Genomic DNA, 18,749 nt, shown 5'->3' with positions numbered 1-18,749 from the left:
TTGGTTAATAGAAGCATGACCCTTAACTCGAATAAAAATGCCAACATTGTCAAGCTTTTGATATTCAAGTTCTGCATGGGACCAGCAAACTTTGTATGAATAGTAATACGATGATATATATTTACAATAAACCATAACATGGGAAGCAAAGCCAGTTTGTTTTTATTCTATAAACTGAGGTGCTTTATCATACTTTAGTTTTCATTTAAAAACTATTTCACTTTATTTCAGTATACAATTAAACACCTATTAAGCTTTATTGACTTTTATGACATTTTAGTGAAGGGGACTACAACATATTCATCCTTCCTTCACATGATGGCAGTAGAGATCTATCATTGACTCCAGCATAAGGTCTGATTTATTTTAAAGGAGAAGTTCGGTTCCAGAATGAACATTTCCAGATAATTTAAAAGAAATTAAGTTTTTTTTTTTTTAGGAAAACATTCCACGTATTTTCTCCATATAATGGACTTCAATGGTGGCCAACGGGTTGAAGGTCCAAACTGCAGATTCAATGCAGCTTCAAAGGTCTCTACACGATCCCAGCCGAGGAATAAGGGTCTTGTCTAGCAAAAGATTGGTCAGTTTCTGTACTTCTTAACAACAAATACTGGTCTACCCTGGTGAAAAAACCAGCATATGCTGGTAGGTATGTTTTGATGCTGGTTTAAGCTGGTCTTTTGCTGGTCTATTGACCAACATGACCAGCATAAACCAGCAAAGGACCAGTTTAAACCAGCATCAAAACATACCTACCAGCATATGCTGTTTTTTTCACCAGGGTAACTCTGGAAAAGTCACAAGGTTAGTTCTTCGTCTGTGCACTTGGTTAAAAAAGGTAGGGTAGGGTGAAAAACTCCATCTAATTTTCATCTCCAACCTTTTTGTAAAGCGCATTTGACTTTCTTTGCATGTTCGCTTTGTAAACACTGGGTTGCTACTTCCGCCTAGGTCTCGCGTTCGTGACTACTTAATGGCGAGGCCGAGTTAGTGCAAGAAGAGCATTTGTGGTTAAAAAGTATACAAATTTGTATTTTTATTAGAAAATGGCCATTTATTTCGCTAGATAAGACCTTTATTCCTCGGCTAGGATCTGTATAGCCCTTTGAAGCTGCAATGAAACTGCAATATGGACCTTCAACCCATTGTTTTCCTCAAAAACCTATATTTCTTTTTGACTGAAGAAAGAAAGACATGAACATCTTGAATGACATGAGGTGAGTAAGCTATCAGGAAATATTAATTATGGAAGTGAACTAATCCTTTAACTGCACACGTTCTGTGTGCCTCTTTGTCAGACAAAATTAACCTTTTTATTAAGGAGCAATGTTTGCTCCATGGGGTTTGCTTTTTGACATTTAAAAACAATGCATCACCCTTTTATGCTGAATTCACTCAAATATATTTTATGACAAAACACATGCTTATTTCACTAAAGTAACCTTTCCTTTTGAATAATTACAGTAATTAACTTAACTTCAAATACGAATTAAGAAGTATATTTGGTGTTTAAAAGGTTAATTATGAGCCAATTTTTGCTTTTGCATTTTGAATTTCACCCCAAGCCTACACTCATTTTTGACCCTGATGTGCTTTAATTGTTATTTTAAAAAGTTTGTGACAAACAGCTTCCTTGTCCAATACATGTGCACAGTTTGAAATCATACAGATGAGATTAAGCTGTCAGATTTTAAACGTTTGATAGGCCTATTCTCGATTATATTTGAGGTTTCATAAAGCCTTAAAAAAGCATTCTGTTGTGTTCAAAATTAAAGTGAGACGAAGCAAATTTCCTTAGGGCTTGTATCTCAGCATCTCATCTGTTTAAAGGATGGGAGTCATGAGACCTATGAAAAAAACAAAAAAAACAAAACCGAGGAAGCATGACTCTGTTGACTGCAAACAACAAGTTCTTTTGTCTTCTGGAACTGACACAGGAAAGTTGAATTCTCTTCTCACAGCTGTTGCCAATTGAAATCCTGCATTTTAAAATGGAAAAAGTGTCAGGTTTATAAACAACTTACACAACATAGCCGATGTTAGAGGGGAAAAGATGTTGAATCATTGCTGAATAAGTGAATGATTTCATTTTAGAAAAGTAAAAAAGAAAATAACATTCCCATTGACATTATTCATATTTACATAAAACATCCAGTACATTGTTTAATATTCAGAATATCTGAATGTAGTATACTTATTGGTTTAAATTAAAAATATACTTCTATACCTGAAAATATACGCCTATACCTGAAATGTTAGCATAACAAACAAACAAACAAAATTTTCCCATTCTCCCTTACGTACAGCTGTGCGGATAGTCCCGCCCACTTATCCAAATCACTGTGAACTGACACACAGGTTGACCAATAGAAAAATTGATTGGCAACTTGTGCAACCAGCTATCCAATAGAATCCCTCATAAGGCGGGGCCTAAAGATCATACTTGGTTGAATGGAAATACAAAGACAAGAAGCACCAAAACGGAGGAAAACGCTTAATCGATTCTGTGTGCTTCGGTCTTGAGAATCTGCAGGGAAAGGACGTGCAGCTCATCCGGCACAGTCAATACGCAGCTCCGTTCGAGCAGGGCGGATTCGACGCTCCTGAGGCGTGACAATTCATCTTCTCATCTAGACGCCAGCGCTGATGATGATGTTACTGCTACTGCATCAGGAGCATTGGAGATACCTATCTGCACAGCACGGATGAAGACTCCTTCACCAAAGGACACTTGTGAGGTCATCTTGGGGTGACGCAACTGACCATGCAGGAGCGTTGGAAAGCTCAGGTTTTCACAGCAGTCGTGATCATGTAATCATCTAGTGGGCTGCGACCTCTTATTCACAGGTGTACAGCTTGCGTGGATCAATGCATCAATGCGTACGCACCATGGAGTCGTGCTCAAAGCAAACCATACTTCTGGGGACACTATTCGCTCCTGTCATGAAAACGTGGAGATCTTGCGTGATGGGCGTAGGGTCAGTTCTCATTGAGTTTTAAGCAGTGTGCGAATTATAAGGTGGGCAGACTATTTTAAACAAATGTTGGCTTTTTTAAAGAAAGAAATCTGCTAAATTATTACATGTAAATTTAATTTGGGAGGGCAGTCTTTCGTGGTTTCGCGCAAACGCAACAAAAATCAGTTATCCGAGAGACTTCTTAAACAAAACATCTAACGTTAGGTTGTATGTGACTCTATAATAAAGTGATACTTTTTCGTTTTTGTCACACTTAATGGGCGTATCGAAACTAATCGCAATGGAAAGCTGGCGAGCAGCTTACTGTTGTTATGGTTACCTCATCTGGCGAACGGGACTTTTTGTTAGCTTCCGTTTAGCGACAGGTGAAAATACACGCTCTGACTAACTTGTATAACTTTTAAGTGCTAAAACTTTTCAAGTCTCTATATAGACCGACTTGCTTACATATACTGGATGCTTATGTGGTTTTAATACTTTAACAACCATTTGGTTTTCTAGTCTTAAGGCTCTAGTCTTAATTAGGGGGTCGAATCTCCTAAATGCCGCCCCCGGTAATTTGCACCCAGAGGTGGTTTGTGTATTAGCATCTATGAATTGAAATGGGGCGCACAATTACTCCCTCTGCTGTTTCCCTCCTCTAATGCTCTAGCCACCTGAGGACGTGTCCCAAACGACTACTTTGTATATTTAATTAATTATTTAAAGTGTTTTAATGATGTAAAACCGAGCGGATTGACGTGCAAAATGTGTTTCTCTCTGTACTCACTGGTCCTAATTTATAAAAGCAGTATGCAAAATGCTGCTTTTATGAATTCAAAAATGCACCTCTTTTACTAGTTTAGTTTTTAATGGGATGCATGTGTATATCTCACATAATTTTGATTTACTTTTTGTTTTAAATTTCCAGCTGACTTGGTCTGAAAATTTGGCAAAATGACTTTAATATAGGTTATGATTTATTTTGGAGTTTAATGTGTAATGTTTATACAGTGTGCGAATAATTCAATTTCTCTCGGTGATTGTTTTGGTTCATTTTGCATAACCCATTTTGGGGGCTCCTGCACATCGCCAAAACGCGGGTTTGTTATATATTTGTGGCGTGCGCCTAAAGTAACTTGATTATTAATACCATCAGTTATGTGTCGCTCAAAACAAACAGCTGTTAAACAGCTGTTGCTATGGTTTCCTCCTCAAGCGAAGGCAATTTCTGTTTGCGAGCGTAGGATTTACATTTAGCGCACTCTAACTTGCGTGGCTTCTGCAACGTTTATGTTTGTACGTAAAAACAAAAACTTTTAAGACTTTTTCTTCGGAGAGTTAATTAGGGAGTCAACCCCCTATAATTCGCACCCTGAAGTCATAAATTGCATGTAGTAATCGAGAACATGTCCAGATCTAACAGCGTGAGCCCACCCGGCGCTGGCGCTCCTGGACTGAGGGGAGGGACGGAGCACAGATCCGCTTGGGGCGAGTCTGAGTCCGTGGCGAACGGATGTCCATACTCGGCCAGATCCTCCTGCAAAAAGCTCATACGGTCCAACAGTCGGTGGAGAGAGGACGATGACTTCGAGCGCCAACCGGGCCGAGCCACGACCACCGTCAGCCGGGTTAGTTTCAGATCCAAGTCTGCCTGGCAAGAGCACGGGGAGGAGAGCCGCAACAACAACAGATCTTCCCCGAGGTACCGAGATGGAGAAGTGAGACCCAAGTCCGTGGAGTTGGGTTTGGAGGACAGGAGAACCAAGTCCAAACCAGAGGAGGAGCTCATGCCAGAAGTGAACTTTTCCATGAGCGCCTGCTGCAACGGCGTGATGCAGATTTTCAAATCCAAGAAGTTCCAGTCGGAGAAGTTGGAGAGGCTTTACCAGCGCTACTTTTTCCGACTTAACCAGAGCAGCCTGACGATGCTCATGGCCGTTCTGGTGCTGGTGTGCGCGGTGATGCTCGTGTTCCACTGCGCTGGAGGAGTGTATCAGCCCCTTTACGTGGTGGTTTTCTCCACGGCGATGTTACTCATCCTCACGCTGATTGTCGTGTGCAACAGGAACGGCTTCCATCAGGATCACATGTGGATAGTTTGCTATGTGCTCATTTTGGTGGTGCTGGCTGTGCAGGTGACCGGCGTGCTGCTCGTGAAGCCGCGCAGCGCGTCTGAAGGCATCTGGTGGACCGTATTTTTCATCCATGTCATTTACACACTTCTGCCGGTGCGGATGAGAGCAGCAGTCATCACTGGAATTATTCTGTCTGCCATACATGTGCTGGTCTCATGGAAGTTAAACGAAATGGACGTCTTTTTGTGGAAACAGGTGAGCACAGTGCATATTTATATGCTTTCATTTGCTTTATTGCTTAAAATAAAAAAATCTATCTATCTATCTATCTATCAACATGGTCATTTGACCATAGGTACGTCACGTAGCTGCTATTAGTCTATTTGGTAATGTGCACAATTCCGTGAAATACTGTTTATGGACCAGTTGTGTAAACATAGTTCACATACATTTTTCTTCTGCCAACTAAAATTCCCAAAGAAGCCAGTGCATCAAACTTTATAATAAACGCTGGGATTGACAGCTAGACTGGACGTGTGAGTGGATTGGAGCTACAGACTGTAATCATTCTGTTCCAACTGTACTCCGTGTTTTTCGTTTTCCTTTCCCGGCTTAGCTGGTGCTTGGTGGAAATTCTTAAATGTGTTAGTTGCTTAAAAGCAACATTCATAGATAATGTGCAATGGCCAAAAAGTTCAAATTGTTTTGAAAAGTATTTTAAATATAAAGTGCACTGGCAAAATTGTTGTTGGTTACACATCAGTAAAGTTTACTGTATTGTCTGGTTGCTGTAGTCATTTTTAAGTTCTGCAGTTTTTTCTTTAGTTCTGAGAATTTCAGAAGACCTTAAGAAGAATTGTCAATCCATGCTAACTGTTCGGCAGAAGTTTAAGAGTGTTTATACGTGAAAAGAAGACTTGATGTGTCTTAATCCGTCAGCTTTATAGGTGTTTTTAAAAAGCGCTTGGATGTTTTTGCAGTTCTGAAAGCGAGAAAAGTTGATGATAATTCACACTTTTGTTTTCTCACCAAAGCCTTGGATTTGGTTGAACATACACTTTTGAAGTATTTTATTCATTGGCTGTTTATAGATTTATCCCAATGTAAATGCTTCCTTTAATTGAAAACTTTACAGCTTTTAAAGGGACAGTTCACCCGAAAATGAAATTTCTGTCATTAATTACTCACCTCCATCCCGTTAGATCTTTGTTCATCTTTGGAACACAAATTAAGGTATTTTTGATGAAATCCGAGAGCTGTCTGAGCCTGCATAGGCAGCAACACAACCACGTTTAAGGCCCAGAAAGGACAACCGTGTGACATCAAAGATACTTTTTGTGCGTGAAGAAAACAAAATAAGAAATAGCTTCTGGAGTTCATCAAAAATATCTTAATTTATGTCCCAAAAAAAAAAGGTCTTATGGGTTTGGAACGACATGAGGATGAGTAATTAATGACAGAATATTCATTTTTGGGTAAACTATCCCTTTAACTGCATGCTTTGTGCAAATACGGTGCAATCTTGAATCTGGATTATTTGTAATGATTAATGGTATAAATATTTCTGGAATAATAATTAAGACTTAATTTTATTGTTATTAAAAAGAATTACAGTGACAGTGACTATCTCTACATATAAGGTAACATATAATTATTTAAAAAATTGTAATAAGTCATTAAATATATGCAGTGTATATTTCTAATCAGTGCCAGTAGATTTCATAACCTTTGAAACAGGTTATGTATACTCTCTGTGGTAATTTTCTAAGTTTTGTATACTTAACTGCTGTGCTCAGTTAAATTTCACAGTCTTTTGACTCCTCCAACTAATATAACATTTTATCGTAAATGTGTTTTAAAATCCTTTGTCTTCAGATATAATTATGCTTTCATTAAAAACACAGACTCTTTGAATGGTGTGTGTGGGAACGGCCTGCTGTGTTTGTTGCTCTTTCCACACAATGCTGTTGTCTTTTGCATATCAGATCTCTCTCTGTTTACACGAGACCTAGCAGGACTCTCCAATAGTTCACTGTTGTTTTATAAAGATCCTGGGATGAAGGATGTATTAGGTCATAGATGACTAGATGTCAGAGATGACTAGCTTTCATCAGGCTGTGATGATCGGTGCTGCTTTTTGTGAGAGGGTCTAGAGGGCTAAGGTGAAATCGGGTCACTGTTAGTGTTTCGATGGAATTTAAAAGACAGTTCTGGGTTAGGTAAAGTACTGTACTTTTGTGATTACTTTTTAAAAACATACGTACAGGTACTGGCATTCCTAAAGCATGCAAGATCAATATTCACCAATCCCGGAGGTGCTAGATCTGACTTGTTCTCCCACAAATTAAGTCTTGATGAGTACAGCTAATCATTTTTAACTTTCGGTTGCAAATTCATCAGCAATTATGATGCTGTATAGTTATTTCTTAGGTATTTTAGTACCAAAAGTTGTCTTGCATACCATTCTTTCAGTACAGTAAGACCAGGCTACAAGAAAAACAGCGTGCACTTACGGATAAGAACAAACCAAAGGTGCTTTTCAGGATTGTCTTACAGATCATCGACAGTTCACAATCTCCAGCTCCATTTCCCCTGTGTGCTTCATTAAAGCCAGAGGTGGGACCCGGTTAGAGGAGCTGGCGTAGACGCTTCCCCTAAGGGAAAAACAGAGGAGGTGGACAGAGTCCTGCCTGGCACATCTCCAGCTCTAACATGGTTTGTGGCTGATTTAATTGAATTGCCCCACTCTGTAACATGCAGACCCACTGGAATTCAAAACAGATGTCCTCCCTGTCCTTCTTGAAAGATCTGCTATTAATTTGCCTTTGAGAGTCAACCCCTATGGAAGCATTAACCTTCCCCCAGGCCAGGCTGACTACGTGCTCTGTAGAGCGGCACGCTGAAGAAAGCACCAGCTCTTGGGACTAATCCGCAGCTCGTACACAGATGATCTTTTGATGCTCTGTCAAATTTTGCTCAACTTGTGCAGCATGTTTACATTGTAATAAAAAAAAAAATGTTTTTAATGATAATAATTATTAATATTAATAATAAAAATAAAGTTACGGTAGTAGTAACAATAAAAATATTAATATAATTACAATATTATTAGGATAACATTAATAATAATAATAATAATAATAATAATAATAATAATTATTATTATTATTATAATAATAACAACAACAACAACAACAACAACAATAATAATAATTTAAAATATGTGTGAAAAACAAGTACTTCACTGGCATCACAAAAAGTCACTTTAGAAGTCAATATATTGTTTATTTTAATTCCGTACATTAAAATATTCTTTTTTTTTAAATAATTGTACTGAATTGACAGCCCTAATAATAATTTAAAATCCAAACATATGTGTATATTTTATTCATTTCTCAAATTATCATCTTTCTTATGATATTTTGTATTGACCATGTATCTGTTAATGAGAAAAAAAAAACTTTAGCTAATAATAATAATAATAATTAAAATGTGTAAAAAACAAGTACTTCACTGACATCATAAGAAGTCACTTTAAAAGTCTATAAAATTTTATTTTTAAATCCGTACATTCAAATAATATATATATTTTTAAATAAATAAGTGTACTGAATTGATAGCCCTAATTATAATTTGTAATCCAAACATATGTTTATATTTTATTCTTTTATTAAATTATCATATTTATTGTGATGTTTTGTATCGAGTATATAATCAGTGTGTTAATGCAAAAAACAAAAACAAAACAAAACTAATAATAGTAATAAATAATAATAAACACATTGAATTAAATGTGAAATTTTAAGTTAGAAAGACTGGAATAGTATTTTCTTAAATAATGTTTTATTTATAACATTATTTTTTTATTTTTTTTTACAGAAATATGTGAGTGTCTGGTCATGGAAGTATGTTTATTTATTTACTACAGAAATCATTCTAATATGCTGATTTATTATTAATATTTTAAGTGTGATACTTTTTTCAGGATTCTTTAAATAATAATTTAAAAAGATCACCTTTATAATAAATAATATTAATAATAAATCAACATATCATAATAATAAATCAACATATTAGAATGATTTCTGAAGGATCATGTGACACTGAAGTAATGGCTGATGAAAATTCCGCTTTGGACTGTGGGAATAAATGATATTTTTAAGTATATTAAAATCGAATCCATTATTATTTTTTTTTTATTGTGACAGTATTTCACATTACTGTTGTTTTTCTGTTTTTGATCAAATAGTTGCAGCCTGAGCATAAGAAACTTCATAGCATAATAAAAACATTCCAAGTCTCACTGATCCCAAACTTTTGAACGACAGGATATAATGTATCAGTGTGCATAACGAGGTGGTAGTAGGCAACCGGCCTTAGATTTTGTTTGGTTACTTGAAGACTTTAGAAGTTTCAAATGGGCACTTATAACCATATATACCCACAGTTTTTTCCCTCCATAATGCAGCTGTAGGAGTGAGTTTGTGTTACCTTTCAAGATCTGACTCTGACATGTCTCGTATGAGTGCAGACCCTCAATTGTGCTTCTTGTATCTTAGCAACCAAGGCCTGTTCTCACAAACACCATCCAGAAGCACTCAGGGCTTCCCTGTGAGAGGACCCCTGCTTTTCATCTCTTAACCACCTCCAGTGAATGTGCGATCTTACCATTAGAGGTTCAAATTGAGATAATTAAGGCACAACTGCCCCTGGTGCTGGCAGTCTTTACTCTCTCTTTTCTCTTCACTCCCCCTTGCATTGTTTTTCCTGTTGTCAAGGTAGACCTGAGGGTAATCAAGCTCTGATGTGTGTGGGTGGCTGCCCGCACCTCTCTTAAACAATTGCTGCAGACTATGGCTTGTATTAGATGTCTTATTAGGAACCACATCTTGAGGCATAAAACTTTTCACTATTCATCTATAAGCTGTTATAAGTGTTATTAATCATATGTTGTGTAACATTTGTTTTCTGTTGCTATTTGTTTTCTATTTTCTGTTTGTTTTCCTATATTAAGGAGTTGTTCAACTGAAAATGAAAATTTGCCTAAATTTTGAAAATGCTTAAAGTTTCAGTTTGAAACAGATTTGGATCAAATCTGTCCCCTGCGTCATTGGATGGGTGCCGTCAGAATGAGAGTTCAAACTGCTAATAAACGAATCTCAGTAATCCACATGTCTCGTAACGTCTTGTAAAGTAAAAAGAGTTTGTAATAAACAAATCTATCATTAAAATATTTTAACTCTATACCAAGGCTTCCGGCTAAAATACAAGTCCTTTCTATTAAAGGTCGACTGATATTGGATTTTACCGATACCGATGACTAGGTTGGACCACACTGCCGATACCGATTAATCGACCGATAGTTTTTAAAACGGATACTGAACGGAAAATAAATAGTGCTCTACTATTTAAAAAAAAAAATTGCCTACTGAACCATACTTGTAAATGAATAAAAATATTAATATTAATTATATATTGATCATTACAGTTAGTTCATGGTTCATTAATGTTAACAAAGGCAACTAAAATGTTTTAAATACATCAGTTAATGCTGAAATTAACACACTCTAGCAAGGAACAACCTTATCAATCTTAATGTTACAAATGGGCTTATATTGTAAAGTGCTATCATTACATCAACAATCAAGCTAAAGATGGCCATTTTTAAATCTACACAAAGGCCACAGTACTGAAATTGCATACATATGGATATTGTGTACTTTCACAATTTAACTGCTTCTATTCTAGAACATTTGTGGTTATCTAATCAAAATATAAAAATATGTTAGTTACACAACGGGCAAAAGTCTAGAAGAACTGCAGCTATCCGGTATCACACACACTGGACGCGTTGCGTTCAATTCAAGCGGCGGTCTACAAGACTTTATTTAATCACCAAAAGTATACTGCTGTCCTTTCTCCATGAATGCAGCATCTATTCAACATATTCATCGCTTAGTATTGACATGAAAACATGCACTACAGTGTACTGTACACACGGTTTCGTTGTCTGTTTTAAATTCGCCTTTGAAGTGTCCCGCTCTGTGCACCGTGCAGTGTCACGTGTCTAAACAAATGGCACGTGTTGTCAGTGATTTCGGCCACTAAAGGCCACTCTTGTTCTGTATAACAAAGACTGTAGGGACTTTGCTGTATAATGACGACCTTCTCAGCTGCTCCAGCAACGGACCCAACCCGGAAAAAACTATCGGCATGGATTTTTGCCAATAACCGATAGTTCCGCCAATCAACTATCGGTGCCGATTAATCTGCAAAACTGATACACCAGTCGCCCTCTACTCTCTATAATATTGATTTCTCCAATGAAAAAGTTGTCTAAATTAGTAGAGAAATATGCACTGATCAAGCACCGTTGACAAGCGGAAGCACTTCTAAACAAGTATGTTGGATGATTTTGATGTGAACAGACAACTGTTCACATCAAACTTTTTTTTTTTTTTTTTTTTTTTTTTTTTACACTGACGGGAGGAAGCATTACTGGTATTTGACTCGTCTTAATGATTAATTAGGTTTTTTTAGAAACATGCAGCTTTTCACTGTTTTCTCAAGACATTAATTGATTAATCACACAGATCACTTGTGCATTGTGCAATTATTTGAACTCATTCTGACAGCACCAATTCGCTGCAGAGGATTCATTGGTGAGCAAGTTATGTAATGCTTGATTTCTTCATATCTTTCCAATGAAGAAATAAAGTGTATATATATGGCAATAAAAGTAATTGCATTCTTAGCACCAAATCAGCATATTAAAAAGATAATGTGACAGTGTATCTTTAATCAAACAAATACAGCCTTGTCGATTGCAAGAGACGTCCTTTTAAAACATTCAAGTCTTAACCTCAAGTTTATGAACGCTGTATATTATGCACATTAGTAGATTGACTGGTACACTTTGTCACTGGGGCAGTACCTTATCAAAAAGTACACATTTGTACTTAAAGGATCCATATTGGTACTTTAAATGCACATATTACCTAAAGGGCACAAAACTGTACCTTTTTGAAAAGGTACCTCCCCAGTGACAGCTTTTGTACCCTTTTTCTGAGAGTGTAAGAGCATTTGAAAAATAATGATGCTTTTAAAAAATTTTAGGGCCTGAGCACCAGTGGTGCAAAGACTTATTGGAATTGCTCAGATTCTTCTTTTCCAAAATGAATCACAATTTTTGAGGGCCTAAACATGCTCATGAAACTTTGCACACACACCAAAAGTGGTGAAAATTTGCATTTGATATGGGTTTCAGAAGTGGGTGTGGCAAAATGGTTCGATAGCGCCACCTATAAAATTTTAACAAAGTGCCCCTCGAGCTATACTTCACATACATGTACGAAATTCGGTACGACGTCCAAAACCCAACAGGAAGTCTGTTCTTTTGAATTTTCTCGGCAAGTTTTGTGCCGTTTTTGCCATTTTTGCCAATTTTGGCCAGTGTGATCTGAAGCACTTTGTGATGTTAAATTGCGAAGATCTTGAGTTTTCGTTGAAAGGCGTGTCCTGACAAATTTCGATGTTTCGCAATGAAAGAGGAAGTTGTTATAATTCATGTATACAATGTACGATCTGCACCAAAATTCACGTTCGATAAGAGTCCTGTCCTGAACACATGGCCATGACCACATTCAGTTTCCATGTGGTTGGATTTTATTGTCATTTCATCAGATGGTTAAAAGGCAGAAGTGAGTCTTGAAGGAGTGAACCATCTCTGTCGATTTAGTTGTATAACTTTATGACCTGCTTTAAAATATTGTGTTTTCTTGCAAATTGCGAATTTTTAACAGTTGTGATGACCCCACAGCTTGTGTTGTTCAATTGCATGAAATTAGCTCAGGATTTGAATTACTTTAGGACTGACACACAATAGAACTTCATTGTTAATGTTTTATTAATATACACTATAGCAACCACTGTCATCATCTGCAATGCTCTCACACGAGATAAATGCGAGTTGTGTTGCGCATGGAGCCGATTATTTCTGTAGAGACTCTGGAATGCATCTGATTCAAACCAAACTCAGCATGTTATTTTTATTGCAGAACCACCCTCTGTTTCTCCTTCATTTGTCACCCATCTCTCTCTTCTTTGCTATCACAAATGGGCCTTGCTGCCGCCTACAAACTTTGTGTGATCGTTATTCCCACATAGTGTCAAACCAAGTATACACACTAATTTTATAATTGTACATGGCAGGCTGGAAAATGTAATAGTCAACATGTTTTTCCATGTAATTTCAGTGTCAACCTGCTGTGTGAGCTAGCATGCAGTTCCCATGAATATCTTAGTGTCCCTCTTAAATGCTTGCTTTCCAAAAGTCTTTAAAAAGCACGCAGCATGGGTACAGCGAGAAATTTATAGCTTCTCAAAATCCAAATTTTTAACAGCTGCATGGACTTATTATGCTGAATGACAGCCATTAATTACCAGATGTTTTCAGTTCTCAAAATTGCACAACTCTGACTTTTTTTTTTTTTTTTTATTTTACTTCATGTTAAAGTACTTTCAAAACTTTGAATAGTGTATGAATCTCTGTTAGACCGTTGAGGCAAATTATTATTATTATTTTTTTAAATGTTTAAAATGTAATCCATTTCTTTATTAAAAGAATTTAGACAAACCTAATTTTAGTGAAACTGACTTCAAACACTTTTTGATCAATTTTTGCAGTCATTTTTGACTTTGAAGGTGAAGTCAAAAGGCATAGCATCATTTGTTTGCAAATGCCATGTAAGTAAATTTCTCTATTTATTAAAATCCTGGGCCTCTAAGTTTGTGATTAAGTAGAGATAAGAAGTACTATTCCATATTTGTACGTTAATGGATCTTCAACATTTTTCTTCTTGACAGAAGTTGATGAACTTGAACAGTTTAGTATTTTGTTACTAGTAAGTCATTTAGCCTGATCAGAAGCAGATGCCCTCTTCTCTCTACAAATAAATCATAGGTCCCAAAGCCAGTTCCAATGTTTGCATCATTGCTCATTTTCACCGACAGGTTTCTGAACAGTCTTCAAAAGTTGTTCAAGCCCTTTCCATAGTGCTGTCACTGTTGTAAAAGGATACTGGAGGGAAGCCAACGGGCCATGTTTTCGTGTTCCAATTTTGCATTGTAATCAGGAGTAAGCCATGTCTCAAAATGTTTTGCATACAGTGGGTGTGGTGAACATTTCAACTTTTTTTTTTTCTGTAGTCAAAATATATTTCACAGATGAATAGTGCAGTTATATTATTGAAAGAATTTAGCTCTATAGTGCAGCTCAGAGAGCTCTGACAGGCAAAGATCCAAGAAATGACACAGTGTCAAAAGGAACATATGGCTATAGTCAGTGAAACACTCAGAAGTGATAACCACGTTTCTATCAGCTACTTCACTTCAACGCAGGACAAAAGAAAAGTGTGATTCAAGTTATTCCGTTTCATAAGGTTTTACGTGAGAAATTTAGGCTACATTTACTTGCAAAATGTTTGAGGAGTATGAACTCTACTGACTTTTTCATTCCTCAAGGAACAGAAGTAACAATTCATATTCTCTCTCTATACTTTCCAGGAAGGGAAACTTAGTATGCTTCTATGAGTGGCAGGCAAATGACCTCTTCTGTCTATATTCAAATCATTTTGATATAAAATTAACTGTTATTTGCTTATCTGTGTTGTTGCTGCTGTGTGTAAATATTGTAAATGTTCAGTGGACTAGATCTAATTGAATTAAATTTACTTGTTTAAATATATGACAAGGTTTGTTTAAAGGAGAACTCCATTTCCAGAGCAACAATTTACAAATAATTTACTCAGCCCCTTGTCATCCAAGATGTTCATGTTTTTCTGTCTTCAGTCGTAAAGAAATTAGTTTTTGAGGAAGCATTTCAGGATTTTTCTCCATATAACGGACTTCATTGGTGCCCCGATTTTTGAACTTTCAAAATGTAGTTTAAATGCACCTTCAAAGGACTCTAAACGATCCCAGCCAAGGAAGAAGTGTCTTATCTAGAGAAACGATCTGTCTTTTTTTTTTTTTTTTTTTTTTGAAAATAAAAATTTGTATACTTTTTAAGCACAAAATCTTGTGTAGCACAGGCTCTGGGATGCGCGTCCACAACACTATGAATCACGTCTGAGTTCATCGTCTGTTTACTCCGGCTCAAAAAGGTAGAGTATGGTGAAAAACTCCAATTATTTTCTTCTACAACTTCAGAATCATCCGACATCGTTGTACCTTTTTTGTTTGTAAACGCCGTTTGACTTACTTGTACTTTCTTAGTCTTTGTGCATTCGCTAAACACTGGGTCTGTAGTTCCACCTACACTGTAAAAAAACAACTTGAGTCAACCTAAAATAATTTGTAACCTAGCTGCCTTAAAATTTTAAGTTCAGTCAACGCAGTCAAAAATTTTATTCAACTTGAAATGTTAAATTATACTAAGTGACAGCTTAGATATTTGAGTTGAATCAACTTAAAATATTAAGGCAGCTGGGTTACTTACCCATCTGTTAAGTTTAGCAAACACAAATATCTAAGTTGTTACTTAGTACAACTTAACATTTCAAGTTGACTAAACTTATTTTAGTTGACTGAACAAAATTTTAAGGCAGCAGGGTAACAAATTATTTTAAGCTGACTCAACAAATTGTGTTTTTTTTTTTTTTTTTTTTTTTTTTTTTTACAGTGTACGTTCCATGTGACCTTTCGACGTGATTCAATAGTAGGTAGTGTCGTGGACGTGCATCCCAGAGCCTGTGCTACACAAGCTTTTGTGCTTACAAAGTATACCATTTTTTATTTTTCCAAAAAAAATAACAGATCATTTCGCTAGAAAGTCTTCCTCGGCTGGGATCGTTTAGAGCCCTTTGAAGATGCATTTAAACTACATTTTGGAAGTTTAAAATCGGGGCACCAATTAAGTCCTTTAAATGGTGAAAAATCCTGAAATGCTTTCCTCAAAAAACATAATTTCTTCACAACTGAAGACAGAAAAACATGAACATCTTGGATGACAAGGGGGTGAGTAGGGAGTTCTCCTTTAAAAGTTGACAGTTGTTGTTATGCTTTCCATTTATTGCAAACAAGGTTCCTTTGCAGAGGTATGATGAGATCATTAATCAATCAATCAACTAAAAATAATAGTTTTATTTATTTGTGTCGTGTGGCAAATCACAATCCCTGATGTGTGGAAAAACCTCTTGGCTACCTTATTCATTCTTAGGAGATGCTATAAAATGGGCCTTTGCACAAAAATAAATAATAAGCTCGCCTACATAACAGATGCCATTGTTTTGTAAATAACTGGGTTTTAGTGGCTAAGGAACAGATTTCAAGTTTGATGTCACAAACATTTCAAGGATTTGCTTCTCACTCTAGCAGTTGCCTGCTGTTGGAGTGAGACGTGACGTGTTTCTTGACATACTTTTACTAGAAAAGGTGTAATAAACGCCATTTCGGGTTTAGAAGTTGTGAGCTGAGAAAAGTGTCAAGATGACTTCACTGCATCCACCATGAGCTCTTTGCTGAAGAGCTGATGATTTGAATCAGGTAGAATAAGATTGGACCAAGAACATTGGACCTTGGTTATTGTGTAATGTTACAAACCAGTTTAGAAAATTGGATGGGGGAAAAATAGTTAAATTGAGTAGTAGTACATTTAGTGCATTTTATTATTAATCCTCCATAAAAATCTAAAGTTATTTACTTCTATGTTTTTATGCTGTCAGAATTAGCACATTAACGCAGGTGATTAATTTCAGCACCAGGTGCTAGTCAACCAAATGCAGGAAAGGTACAGGTGATGAGGGAACTTCAGTAGAACAACAGTGAATTGTGGTTAGATCAGATGTTGTCAGGCCATATGTTAGTAAAAACTGTTGCCAACTGTATGTTGCCATAGAAAAGGATAATTCTGAGTCTGAGGATGTGAAAAGCTCTGAGTAGAACTTCACATGTTGTCATCTCGAAATTACGGTAATTACGATATGGCGTGAACGCAGCATAATATGCGAACAGAAACCTGAAGGTCTTCAAAGCAACCAAAATAAAAGTTCGGTTTAATTTGACAGTCAGAAATATATTACTTAATGTAAAGATAGTAGTACTACTAATAATAATAAAAATATGAAAACAATGAGGAATATTTACCAGAAAAAATATTTAGCAGAATTTATTTACCAGAAAATTGTAAATACACAACAGTATTTCTGAAAATAAATAAATAAATAAATAGCCTATAATAAATTAATACATTTTTTATCAAATCTAATTATCCTTTATAAATTCATTAAACATTCTTTTGATTATTAAAATGTTATGAAACGATTAAAATATAATCCAGAAAATTGATGGAAAACAGAGATACACAAACAAAACTGAATTTGAGAAAAATAATAAATGTATTTCATAGGGCCTTAAAACATGTAATTTTTTGTTAAACTTTTAATAAATTGCTGTTAAATTCTGCAAGTTTCATGATTTCAATTAATTAGACATGGTTTTTGATAAATATATTTTTTTAAATGTAACCATTAAAATAGAGTGTAGAAAAATTAAAATGGAATTTAGGAAAAAATAAAACAGTAGTTGTCCTTTAGTTTATTACTTGCATCTAGGTTCTTATTATTAATAAGAAAGATAAAATAACAACAACAACAAAAATGACAATGTCATGATGTAAATTGTTACTGTGAAATAAAATTACTATATCATGAAATAAGATCTGGCTTACCAATTTACCAATATAGCAAAGAATTGTTCACCATAATCCTGTGTAGTGGCACTGGCATGTGATTATTATTATTTTCATTTATGAAATGCATTATTTTAACAGATAAAATAACTATGATCTCCATTTGGATCATCTGTTATTCAGTTAACTTTCCTGTTGTTCTATGTTTTGTTTTTTTTCATAGTATCGGTTCAGTAGTAGTATTGTGATATTTTAGTCAGGTTTCGTATCAAATACAAAATTTTGGTATTGTGACAACACTAATTCAAATAAATTGCTAATGTTTTCTAACATTTAAGAACATATATTATTTTTTATATTTTTACATATGGAATTTCTCAGACATGGTTTGCAACGTGCAGCTCCCTCAGCGGGAGAGAAGAAAGGCCAAGCTCTTTCTCATCTCAAACTGCTGTGATGAAAATTTAATGTGAGCTTCTGCTACCCTTTGCCTTGATTGTACGTTTTCTCCTTCCTCTTTTTATCATCCAATTGGATTAATATTTATAGAAAATATAAGAGATTATGCCATGGTGGCTCTACAGAAACTGATCTGCATGCCTTGAATTCCATCACTCTTCTAAAAAGGAAGTTTAGTTGGATGTACTTTCTAGATTAACTTGTATAATCTTTTAGGTTGACAGTTATATTTTGTCATAATATCGCTAGGGTGGGTTACCACATGACTAGTCGGGGTACTAGTTAACTGTTCAGTCATAAGAAAACATTTTATACTTGGGTTTATAAAGGTCTGGTGTCAGCATTAATAAAAGATGATGGATGCTTTTCAGACATTTCCACAGCATCACTGATGTTGAACCTTGATACTGTATGCCATTGTAATCTTGAAAATGTTACTTTGTACAAGGTCCTTGCCAGCCTTGCTGAAATTAACCCACGCAGCTGCATGTGGTGCTTTTGAAAGATGAGAAGTGAATAAGTCACTTCTTTTATTAAATAGAAATATATATTTTAAATGTTTTA

The 18,749-nt window shown here is 35.7% G+C and overlaps 1 protein-coding gene across 2 annotated transcripts in view; it reads left to right on the top strand.

The window, feature by feature from the left end:
* The first annotated feature begins 2,439 nt into the window (after positions 1 to 2,439).
* The window catches only part of adcy5 (adenylate cyclase 5), a 108,649-nt gene continuing 92,339 nt past the window's right edge, over positions 2,440 to 18,749 (top strand). For both annotated transcript variants that reach the window (XM_051119227.1, XM_051119228.1), the window contains exon 1: positions 2,440 to 5,293. In XM_051119227.1, the coding sequence (XP_050975184.1) occupies positions 4,370 to 5,293 (924 nt within the window). In that variant the 5' untranslated portion in view covers positions 2,440 to 4,369. The remainder of the gene's footprint in view (positions 5,294 to 18,749) is intronic.

This window comes from Labeo rohita, chromosome 9 (assembly GCF_022985175.1).
Source record: "Labeo rohita strain BAU-BD-2019 chromosome 9, IGBB_LRoh.1.0, whole genome shotgun sequence".
NCBI lineage: Eukaryota > Metazoa > Chordata > Actinopteri > Cypriniformes > Cyprinidae > Labeo > Labeo rohita.
This window is presented reverse-complemented; position numbering and strand designations above follow the sequence as displayed.